Source organism: Mauremys mutica, chromosome 3 (genome assembly GCF_020497125.1).
Source record: "Mauremys mutica isolate MM-2020 ecotype Southern chromosome 3, ASM2049712v1, whole genome shotgun sequence".
In the NCBI taxonomy this organism is placed as follows: domain Eukaryota; kingdom Metazoa; phylum Chordata; order Testudines; family Geoemydidae; genus Mauremys; species Mauremys mutica.
The window spans coordinates 92,914,913-92,927,339 of record NC_059074.1 but is presented as its reverse complement, the minus strand read 5'-3'; the positions used below and the strand labels follow the sequence as shown (position 1 = coordinate 92,927,339).

The 12,427-nt window shown below is 42.1% G+C and overlaps 1 protein-coding gene across 14 annotated transcripts in view; it reads left to right on the top strand.

Moving 5' to 3' along the window:
- Positions 1 to 12,427, top strand: part of TBC1D32 (TBC1 domain family member 32) — a 186,229-nt gene that overhangs the window by 114,888 nt on the left and 58,914 nt on the right. For all 14 annotated transcript variants that reach the window (XM_045010109.1, XM_045010113.1, XM_045010116.1 and 11 more), the window contains one exon: positions 1,056 to 1,181. In XM_045010109.1, the coding sequence (XP_044866044.1) occupies positions 1,056 to 1,181 (126 nt within the window). The remainder of the gene's footprint in view (positions 1 to 1,055; positions 1,182 to 12,427) is intronic.

The following is a 12,427-nucleotide window of genomic DNA, read 5'->3' as shown; positions in this document are numbered from 1 at the left end:
CTATTAAAGTCAGCACATATTATTTGGAAAGACATTGACTGAGGATTTAATTATTTGGAGATAACAAGGGAATTTCCTTGTTAATTAATTTGGAAGAATTATTAATGTTAATAGTTAAGTAGTGTAATCAGCTTTTCTGATTTATTTTGAATTGGTTAAATAAATCCCAGTGACAGGGAAACAATTTATAATGAGTACACTGTTAAAATCCTGAGACTGGTTTGAAATAAATGATGTGCAATGTAATAATTCTCTGAAAACCAAAAAATAAATATTCTCGCTCAATTCAAAGCAATAAGGTTACTTGCAAGAAGTGTTTTTGCTGTAGAATAATTTAAAATTGAATATTAAGGTATTATTAAGAAGTAAAAAATAAGAACATTTGTAAAAGGTCATTTTCTTGCTAAATAAACAAGATAGCTTGTTGATTCCTAAAGATATGTCACTTGCAATTGCATGACTTCAATTCTGAAGTTACTTTTAAAACCTAGAAAGGGGATAATCAAGGCCCTGATCCTTTAGTAAGATGTGTCCAGGGTCAAGTGCACTCCTGAAAAAAGCCGAATACTCTTCAACTGCAGCTCTTAATGCCAGCGTCAAGGCACTTCCCCATTCTCAGTAGGAGGTGGTGTGGGAATTCTGGAGGTGAGACATGACCCAGAGTCCCCCCATCAGATGTAGTGGGTACAAAGACCTGGGATAAAGCACAAAAAATCCTGCTTTCTATCTCCACAGTTGGATTGGTTACGTCTCCCATGTGATGGTGAACAGCCATCATGGGATATACATGATTGTTACTTATGGAGTGCTGAACAATCTTTTTTTTGTGAGAGCATTTGAGGGCTGCTCAAACACTGGCTAAGATGATAGCAAAGAGATGGAGAAGTCAGCTGAGCTTCCTGTTCCTCTCTGAACAGTACTAGTGTCTGTACTCACTCCCTGTGAAGCTAAGGAGCAGTAGCCCTCAGGCCTATCTGTAGCTTGTAGCTTTTTTACTGTTTATTTTTTAAAATGTTGCTATGATAAAGTTGATTTGTGTTTTATTTTTATTTTAGATAGTGATCTCAACAAGCTGTTGGCATTCTTTAAAAATCCAGATAAACAGCTAGTGTGGATTGAAAACTGTAGAAAACAGTTTTGCAAAATCATGAAAGCCAAACCTGATGTCATCAGTGGAACCAGTGAGTATATATATATAGATATATAGATATATATTTTTCCCCCCCATTAGGCACTTGTAAACAATTATTTTTCACATTTTCACTGAGGACTGCATTGCTTTTACTGTATCTAATTATGCATTGGCTGGCTTCCCCTCCCCCTCCTTAGTATCAGCAAATTACTGTTTCCCAAGGTTCAGCCAGTACATTTTAGAAAAGGACCAAATGGATGAGAAAAGTTTCATTTCTTTTAACAGCACTGTTTAGGAAGAACAGGGATTGGTATTTTGCTTGTGGTCTCAGCTTAGCATTGTCATACATTAACATTCAGATATACAGGCTACCACTTTGTCACACCTTAAAGTAGAACATCAGGAAACATCAGGGCTGAGGCAGCACTGGAAATACTGGTGGACTAATGCACTCAGTACCATTTTTATGACTATTACACATTTCATTTTTGGTGTATCCCACAGATACCCAGAGGGAGTTGCTCTGTCTAATATAGAGGCTGACACAGTGGCTATGGCTCTGTTCACTATTTTCAGCTGAGTAGATTTTTCTAAAGGAGACCGTGTCATATTATGGATCAGATTTCATCTCCCAATTATTTACTAAATTATGGAGAATATGTGGGGTAAAACAGCTGAGGTGTACTCCATATCACCCAGAGACAGATGGTTCAGTTGAAAGATTTTATGGGACTCTAAAAACTCCGCTGGGAATAAATGGAACCAAGAGGGCAAATGGCTAGGATATAATGTTACCCTGTCTGTTATTAGCTTAGCGGGAAGTAAACCAAGATTCCACAAGGACTCTCATTTGATATCCTGTGTGGGAGAAAGGTCAAAAGTCCCTTGGATTTCATCATAGACTCCTGGCAGGGTGATACTGAGGTTAAAGGGGGGCCAGTGGCTGAATATATTCAGAAGTTTAGGAAGGATTTAAAGTCTGTGATTTGAAGTTCCACACGGTGCTAGGTTTTGTGTAGCAAGCTTTCTCACAATGGCAATGAACCGTAAAGAGACTCTTTACTGGCAAAATGTTCTGAAACGGTTCATTGCCATTGTGAGAATGCTTGCTACACAAAAACCTAGCACCGTGTGGAACTTCAAATCAGCTGTATGTGCCAAATAATGGAAACTTCCTTAAAATTGTGGCGCTTATGGCTGAGTTCGATGCTGTACTCCAGGAGCATCTAAGAAGAGTCACCACCCAAGAAATGTACACACACCACTACCTTGGAAAAACAATTCAAAATGAGATCATACAGTTACTGGCAACAAAAGTCAAACAGAAGATTGTGGCAGATCTGAAGTCAGCAAGATAGTACTCTGTTATTCTGGACTGCACACCTGACATCAGCCATACGGAACAAATGACTTTAATGGTGCGTTTTGTAACAACAACAGAACCTAGTGAAAATGTCCCTGCAATGGTGACTGTCAGAGAGCATTTTCTAGAATTTGACATTGATGATACTGCAGAAGCCGGTATGACAAATGTGCTTCTTAAAAATCTGGAAGATACAGGAATTGCAATAGCTGACATGAGAATTCAGGGCTACGATAATGGTGCCAACATGAGAGGAAAGAACAGAGGAGTGCAGACATGGATCCGAGAGTTAAACCCTCAAGCTTTTTTTGTCCCATACAGTTCTCATTCATTGAACTTGGTGGTCAGTGATGCAGTATCAGCTTCTAGTGAGGTTGCTGAATTTTTTAATGTAATTCAAAGCATCTATGTATTTTTCTCTGCATCAACTCATCAATGGCAAATTTTGAAGCAGCATCTGGGAACATCCTCTCTGACACTGAAACCACTGAGTGCCACACAATGAGAAAGTCAATTGGAGGCGATAAAGCCTATCAAACACCAAATTGGGAAGATAGATGATGCCATAGTTGCCATCATGGAGGATAATGCTATGACAGGAACTGTTCGTGGGAGAACAGTGGCAGAGGTAAGTGAAATCACCAGAAACATGCATAACTTCAAATTTCCATGTGGCTTAGCGTTGTGTCATGACATACTGTTTGAAATAAATGTTGTAAGCAAGAGACTCCAAGGTGTTAACCTTGATATATCTGGAGCAATGGAACAACTGGACAAAGCAAAGTCATATCTACAGTCTTACTCTTCAGATAAAGAATTTCAAAATGTTCTGAAGAGTGCCCAGAAGTTGGCAGACGAACTTCAAACTGAAGCTGTTTTCCCACCCATTCAAGAATACAAGAGTCACTGAAGAAGAAGACATTTTGATTATGAGGCACGGGATAATCCCATAAGAGACTCCAAACAACAATTCAAAGTTGAATTCTTTAAGCAGGTGCTATATTGTGCAATACAGTCAGTTGAAGAACCTTTCATGAAGCTCAAGGAACACAGCAGTATATTTGGGATCTTGTATGATATTTCAAAACTCCTCACTATACCTGAAGAAAATCTACACCAGCAATGCAGGACACTAGAGACAGTGTTGACACATGCTGACGTGCCATAAGAACATAAGAAAGGCCGTACCGGGTCAGACCAAAGGTCCATCTAGCCCAGTATCTGTCTACCGACAGTGGCCAATGCCAGGTGCCCCAGAGGGAGTGAATCTAACAGGCAATGATCAAGTGATCTCTCTCCTGCCATCCATCTCCATCCTCTGACGAACAGAGGCTAGGGACACCATTCTTACCCATTCTGGCTAATAGCCATTTATGGACTTAGCCACCATGAATTTATCCAGTCCCCTTTTAAACATTGTTATAGTCCTAGCCTTCACAACCTCCTCAGGTAAGGAGTTCCACAAGTTGACCGTGCGCTGCGTGAAGAAGAACTTCCTTTTATTTGTTTTAAACCTGCTGCCTATTAATTTCATTTGGTGACCCCTAGTTCTTGTATTATGGGAATAAGTAAATAACTTTTCCTTATCCACTTTCTCAACATCACTCATGATTTTATATACCTCTATCATGTCCCCCGTTAGTCTTCTCTTTTCCAAGCTGAAGAGTCCTAGCCTCTTTACTCTTTCCTCGTATGGGACCCTCTCTAAACCCCTAATCATTTTAGTTGCCCTTTTCTGAACCTTTTCTAGTGCTAGAATATCTTTTTTGAGGTGAGGAGACCACATCTGTACGCAGTATTCGACATGTGGGCGTACCATGGATTTATATAAGGGCAATAATATATTCTCAGTCTTATTCTCTATCCCCTTTTTAATGATTCCTAGCATCCTGTTTGCTTTTTTGACCGCCTCTGCACACTGCGTGGACATCTTCAGAGAACTATCCACGATGACTCCAAGATCTTTTTCCTGACTCGTTGTAGCTAAATTAGCCCCCATCATGTTGTATGTATAGTTGGGGTTATTTTTTCCAATGTGCATTACTTTACATTTATCCACATTAAATTTCATTTGCCATTTTGTTGCCCAATCACTTAGTTTTGTGAGATCTTTTTGAAGTTCTTCACAATCTGCTTTGGTCTTAACTATCTTGAGAAGTTTAGTATCATCTGCAAACTTGGCCACCTCACTGTTTACCCCTTTCTCCAGATCATTTATGAATAAATTGAATTGGATTGGTCCGAGGACTGACCCTTGGGGAACACCACTAGTTACCCCTCTTCATTCTGAGAATTTACCATTAATTCCTACCCTTTGTTCCCTGTCCTTTAACCAGTTCTCAATCCATGAAAGGACCTTCCCTTTTATCCCATGACAGCTTAATTTACGTAAGAGCCTTTGGTGAGGGACCTTGTCAAAGGCTTTCTGGAAATCCAAGTACACTATGTCCACCGGATCCCCCTTGTCCACATGTTTGTTGACCCCTTCAAAGAATTCTAATAGATTAGTAAGACACGATTTCCCTTTACAGAAACCATGTTGACTATTGCTCAAGAGTTTATGTTTTTCTATGTGTCTGACAATTTTATTCTTTACTATTGTTTCAACTAATTTGCCCGGTACCGATGTTAGACTTACCGGTCTGTAATTGCCGGGATCACCCCTAGAGCCCTTTTTAAATATTGGCGTTACATTAGCTAACTTCCAGTCATTGGGTACCAAAGCCGATTTAAAGGACAGGTTACAAACCTTAGTTAATAGTTCCGCAACTTCACATTTGAGTTCTTTCAGAACTCTTGGGTGAATGCCATCTGGTCCCGGTGACTTGTTAATGTTGAGTTTATCAATTAATTCCAAAACCTCCTCTAGTGACACTTCAATCTGTGACAGTTCCTCAGACTTGTCACCTACAAAAGCCAGCTCAGGTTTGGGAATCTCCCTAACATCCTCAGCCGTGAAGACTGAAGCAAAGAATCCATTTAGTTTCTCCGCAATGACTTTATCGTCTTTAAGCGCTCCTTTTGTATTTTGATCATCAAGGGGCCCCACTGGTTGTTTAGCAGGCTTCCTGCTTCTGATGTACTTAAAAAACATTTTGTTATTACCTTTGGAGTTTTTGGCTAGCCGTTCTTCAAACTCCTCTTTGGCTTTTCTTATTACACTCTTGCACTTAAGTTGGCAGTGTTTGTGCTCCTTTCTATTTGCCTCACTAGGATTTGACTTCCACTTTTTAAAGGAAGTCTTTTTATCTCTCACTGCTTCTTTTACATGGTTGTTAAGCCACGGTGGCTCTTTTTTAGTTCTTTTACTGTTTTTCTTAATTTGGGGTATACATTGAAGTTGGGCCTCTATTATGGTGTCTTTAAAAAGGGCCCACGCAACTTGCAGGGATTTCACTTTAGTCACTGTACCTTTTAACTTTTGTCTAACTAACCCCCTCATTTTTGCATAGTTCCCCCTTTTGAAATTAAATGCCACAGTGTTGGGCAGTTGAGGTGTTCTTCCCACCACAGGGATGTTGAATGCTATTGTATTATGGTCACTATTTCCAAGCGGTCCCGCTATAGTTACCTCTTGGACCAGCTCCTGCGCTCCACTCAGGATTAAATCTAGAGTTGCCTCTCCCCTTGTGGGTTCCCGTACCAGCTGCTCCATGAAGCAGTCATTTAAAGTATCGAGAAATTTTATCTCTGCATTTCGTCCTGAAGTGAAATGTTCCCAGTCAATATGGGGATAATTGAAATCCCCCACTATTATTGTGTTCTTAATTTTGATAGCCTCTCTAATTTCCCTTAGCATTTCATCATCACTATTACTGTCCTGGTCAGGTGGTCGATAATAGATCCCTAATGTTATATTTTTACTAGAGCATGAAATTTCTATCCATAGAGACTCTATGGAACATGTGGATTTGCTTAAGATTTTTACTTCATTTGAATCTACACTTTCTTTCACATATAGTGCCACTCCTCCCCCTGCATGACCTGTTCTGTCCTTCCGATATATTTTGTACCCCGGAATGATTGTGTCCCATTGATTGCTCTCGGTCCACCAGGTTTCTGTGATGCCTATTATATCTATATCCTCCTTTATCACAAGGCACTCTAGTTCACCCATCTTATTATTTAGACTTCTGGCATTTGTGTACAAGCACTTTAAAAACTTGTCCCTGTTTATTAGCCTGCCTTTTTCTGATGTGCCAGATTCTTTATGTGACTGTTTATCATCTGATCCGGCCCTTACATTATACTTTTCAGTCCTCTGCTCCTGATTATAACCTGGAGATTCTCTATCATCAGACTCTCCCCTAAGAGAAGTCTGTGTTCGATCCACACGCTCCTCTGCAGCAGTCGGCTTTCCCCCATCTCCTAGTTTAAAAACTGCTCTACAACCTTTTTTATGTTTAGTGCCAGCAGTCTGGTTCCACTTTGGTTTAGGTGGAGCCCATCTCTCCTGTATAGGCTCCTCCCATCCCAGAAGTTTCCCCAGTTCCTAATGAACGTGAACCCCTCCTCTCTACACCATCGTCTCATCCACGCATTGAGACTCTGAAGCTCTGCCTGCCTACCTGGCCCTGCGCGTGGGACTGGGAGCATTTCTGAAAATGCCACCATAGAGGTCCTGGATTTCAGTCTCTTCCCTAGCAGCCTAAATTTGGCTTCCAGGACATCTCTCCTACCCTTACCTATGTCATTGGTACCTACATGTACCACGACCACCGGCTCCTCCCCAGCACTACACATAAGTCTATCTAGATGCCTCGAGAGATCCGCAACCTTCGCACCAGGCAGGCAAGTCACCATACGGTTCTCCCGGTCATCACAGACCCAGCTATCTACATTTCTAATAATCGAATCTCCCATTACTAACACCTGCCTTTTCCTAGAAACTGGAGTTCCCTCCCCCGGAGAGGCAACCTCAGTGCGAGAGGCAACCCCAGCACCATCTGGAAGGAGGGTCCCAACTATGGGAAGGTTTCCCTCTGCTCCCACTGACTGCTCTGCTTCCCTGGGCCTTTCTTCCTCCTCAACAGCACAGGAGCTGTCTGAGCGGAGGTGGGACAATTCTACAGTGTCCCGGAAAGCCTCATCAACTTACCTCTCTGCCTCTCTTAGCTCCTCCAGTTCCGCCACCCTGGCCTCCAAAGCCCGTACATGGTCTCTGAGGGCCAGGAGCTCCTTGCACCGACTGCACACATACGCCACCCGCCCATAGGGCAGGTAATCATACATGCAACACTCAGTGCATAAACTGGATAGCCCCCACTCTGCTGCTGGGCTTCTGCCTGCATTGTCTCCTAGTTAGTGGAAGGGTGGTTTACAGAAAGAGGTTTTGAATGTAGTTTGGTTTATAGGTTTTAGGATTTTAGGGGGGGGCCACAAGGAAGGGGTTACGGCCGGCGAGGGACTCCCGCTCCCTTCCCACTCCCCTTCTAAACTCCCTTGCGAAACTCCCTGTTAGCAGCCCCTGGTCGCTTGTGCGCGGCTTTATAAAGCCCTGGCCTGAGTGAATGCCCCGCCCACTGATTAAGGCTCAGCCAATTACCAGAGGCTTCGAGCTTTCAAACCTGCCTCCAACTGCCAGCCAGAGCACACGGTCCCTCAAACAAACAAACAGACTGACAAACACAAGCTCAGCACACAGCAAGTAACCCCCAAACACAAACAAACACACACTACAGACAGTCACTTACCCCACAGATGCTGTATTAGCTCCTCCTTCACCTGGAGAACTCCCTTGCAAAACTCCCTGTTAGCAGCCCCTGGTCACTTGTGCGCGGCTTTATAAAGCCCTGGCCTGAGTGAATGCCCCGCCCACTGATTAAGGCTCAGCCAATTACCAGAGGCTTCGAGCTTTCAAACCTGCCTCCAACTGCCAGCCAGAGCACACGGTCCCTCAAACAAACAAACAGACTGACAAACACAAGCTCAGCACACAGCAAGTAACCCCCAAACACAAACAAACACACACTACAGACAGTCACCCCACAGATGCTGTATTAGCTCCTCCTTCACCTGGAGAACTCTCTTGCGAAACTCCCTGTTAGCAGCCCCTGTTCGCAAAGTGCCATATTGATGCGAGTGATTTAGGTGATGAACTGAGAGCCCTTTCAAGATACATTTCAGCAGGATCAACTCCAAAAGCTGTTCTGGAATATATGTGCACATATAAGATGACCACCCTCTTTCCAAATGCTTTTGTTGCTCTGCGCATACTTCTAACACTTCCTGTAACAGTTGCCAGTGGAGAATGCAGCTTCTCCAAGCTGAAGTTAATAAAAACACATCTACGCTCTGCAATGACACAGGAGAGACTGGTCAGCCTTGCAACCATCGCAATAAAGTATGAGCTGGTCCAGACTGTGGACCTTCAGCAGGAAGCAGTTCAAATCTTTGCAACCAAGAAGGCACGGAAAACACCACTTTGATTATTCAAACAGATAAAAATGCCAGTGTTTACTATGCAGACAAGAAAAGTTACATTTGCTATTCATTTATCAGGGGGTAGCCATGTGAGTCTCTATCCACAAAAAACAACAAGGAGTCCAGTGGCACCTTAAAGACTAACAGATTTATTTGGGCATAAGCTTTTGTGGGTAAAAAACCTCACTTCTTCAGATGCATGGAGTGAAAGTTACAGATGCAGGAATTATATAATGACACATGAAGAGAAGGGACTGAAGCGCTGATCAACGGGGAGAGCCTGACTGAAGGGCAACCAGCCAGCCTGTGGTGAGAAGCTTCTAAGTTTGTAAGGGCACTGAAAGTGTTAAGATCAGGTTAGAATGTGTTTTGCTTTTATTTAATTTGACCAAATCCTACTTGTTGTGCTTTGACTTATAATCATTTAAAATCTATTTTGTAGTTAATAAATTTGTTCATTTATTCTACCGGAAGCAGTGCATTTGATTTGAAGCATGTCAGAGACTCCCTTTGGGATAACAAGCCTGGTACATATCAATTTCTTTGTTAAATTGACGAACTCATATAAGCTTGCAGTGTCCAGTGGGCATAACTGGACACTGCAAGACGGAAGTTCCTAGGGTTGTGTCTGGGACCGAAGATATTGACTAATGTCATTCAGTTGTACAATCTAAGGAGCAGCTTACATGCTAGAGGCTGTGCGTGAATAGCCCAGGAGTGGGCTCCCAGAGTCGGGGATTAGAGTGACCTAGCAGATCACCGGTTCAGATAACACTAGAGGAACATCACAGGGAATTCACAGAACAGGGCAATTATCAAATGGTCTATCCCTTCATCCAGTTCCAGCATCTGGCAGTCAGAGGTTTAGGGACACCTAGTGCATGGGGTTGCATTCTTGACCATCTTGGCTAATAGCATTGATGGACCTATCCTCCATGCACTTATCTGATTCTTTTTTGAACCCAGTTATACTTTTGGCCTTCACAACATCCAGTGGCAACAAGTTCCACAGATTGATTGTGCATTGTTTGAAGTAGTACTTCCTTTTGTTTGTTTTAAACCTGCTGCCTATTAATTTCATCGGGTGACCCCTGGTTCTTGTGTTATGTGAAGGGGTAAATAACACTTCCTTATTCACTTTCTCCACACCAGTCATGATTTTATAAACCTCTATCATATCCTCCTCAGTCTTCTCTTTTCAAAGCTGAACAGTCCCGTCTTTTTAATCTTTTGTCATATGGAAACTGGTCCATATCACTAATCATTTTTATTGCCCTTCTCTGTACCTTTTCCCATTCCAATATAACTTTTCTGAGATGGGGCAATCACAAATTATATGCAGTACTCAAGGTGTGGGAGTACCTTTGGATTTATATAGTGGCATTATGATATGTACTGTCTTACTATCTATTCCTTTCTTGATGGTTCCCAACATAGTTAGCTTTTTGACTGCAGCTGCACATTGTGTGGATGGTGTCAAAGAACTATCCACAGTGACTCCAAGATCTCTTTATTAAATGATAAGAGCTAATTTAGACTCCATCATTTTGTATTTGTAGTTGGGATTATGTTTTCCAAAATGCACTGCTTTGCATTTATCAATATTGAATTGCATCTGCCAATTTCTTGCCCAGTCTCCCAGTTTTGTGAGAGCCTCTTCACAGTCTTCTTTGGACTTAACTATCTTGAGTAGTTTTGTGTCATCTGCAGACTTTGGCATCTCACTGTTGATCCTTTTTTTCCACAACATTTATGAATATGTTGAAAAGCACTGGACCCAGTACAGATTCCTGAGGGACCTGATTATTTATCTCTCTCCATTGTGAAATCTGACACTTATTCCTACCCTTTCTTTCCTGTCTTTTAACCTGTTACTGATCCATAACCTTTCCTTTTATCTTCTGACTGCTTACTTTGCTAAAGAGCCTTTGGTGAGGGACCTTGTCAAAGGCTCTCTGAAAATCCACTACCCTATATCCACTGGATCACCCTTGACTATGTGTTTATTGACCCCTTCCAAGAATTCTAATAGAGTCATGAGGCATACTTTCCCTTTACAAAAGCCATGTTGACTCTTCCCATGCAAGTTGTGATCTGTGTGTCTGATAATTTTGTTCTTTACTGTAGTTTCAATCAATTTGCCTGGTACTGAGGTTAGGTTTACCAGCCTATAATTGCCAAAATCGCCCCTGGAGACATTTAAAAAAATGGTGGTGTTAGCTATCCTCCAGTCATCTGGTGCAGAGGCTGATTTAAGTGATAGATTACATATCACATTTAGTAGGTCAGCAACTCCTAACAGCAACAACTCCTCCTAACGGGCCTGACAAATTCACTGTACCTGGCATATCGCTTTCATGGTATTTGCCCATAAATGGTGTTGTCAGGCTCTTTAGGTGTTGAGAGCCTTACCCTCTGTGCCATAACATTGTAAGGTCAGATAAGGGAGCGACAACTGAGACCCCACTACCAGAGACTATACCTGCTGAATCAATGGGATCAAATGACTAGAAGCAGACTGCTGATTGGACCTCTTTGGGCATACATATTCTTATTCCTATCCCACCCTTTGTCTGAACAACTAGTTGCTAGGTCTGTTACCACCAAGCTGTCTGAGACCAAGTTCTTGCTTCTTTGCTTGGCTTCTACTCCTTGTTCCTTTCACCACTCCTCATCCTTTCTCTTTCTACCATGCCCTGCTCCTTGTTCCTGATTCCTTTCCTTGACCCCTGCAGCTGTCTCTATCCTTGACCTTTGGTGTGACTTTTGAGTCTGATTACGGCTTAATCCTTAGCATGACTCTGGCTCTGACACTTGGTGTGGCCTCTGACTCTGGTTTTCAATTTGGTGTGACTCCCACCATGACCCTGATTCTGTCCTTGGTTCCGACCACTTGGTCAGACCACCCTGTTACAGGCTCTGATAGATGTCATGTGAGGTCTCTAATAAAAGCGTTTGTCATAATCATAACAAGTATATACAAATCATATATAAGGAGTTGTGTATATGTACTAAAAATATGATTTAAAGTCTGTCACCAACCAAAGAGAAAAATAGGTTTCTTCCAGGCAGAAGGTAAGATGTGTATCTCTGTCAAAATGTAAATTAAGCATTGTAAGCTAGCACAGTGAAGCCCCATTTACGAGGGAAGTCAACAGGAGTGTCGGAAGTCAATAGGGAGACAAGACACATGAAATTGAACCACAGGGGGTTGCCCTGTCTCATGAGGCAGACAGTGAACTTTGGAAAATTTAAGAGGAAGACAGAAAAGCACCATGTTCTGCACCAAGCAAGTAAATGGATAACAAGTTTACATTTATCAAAGCATTTGGAAATGCTGCAAAGGACATTTGTGGTGAGATAAGCTACTTTAGACAGATGGTTAGCTGGAGAGAAGGCAGACTTTTCTCATGGTGCTGCACCCAAGACCATGACCTTCAGTGTTGGAATTTTTTTGGTGTCATTTTTATCAAGCCATGGTTGCAGTCCTCAAAGCTATAGATTACCAG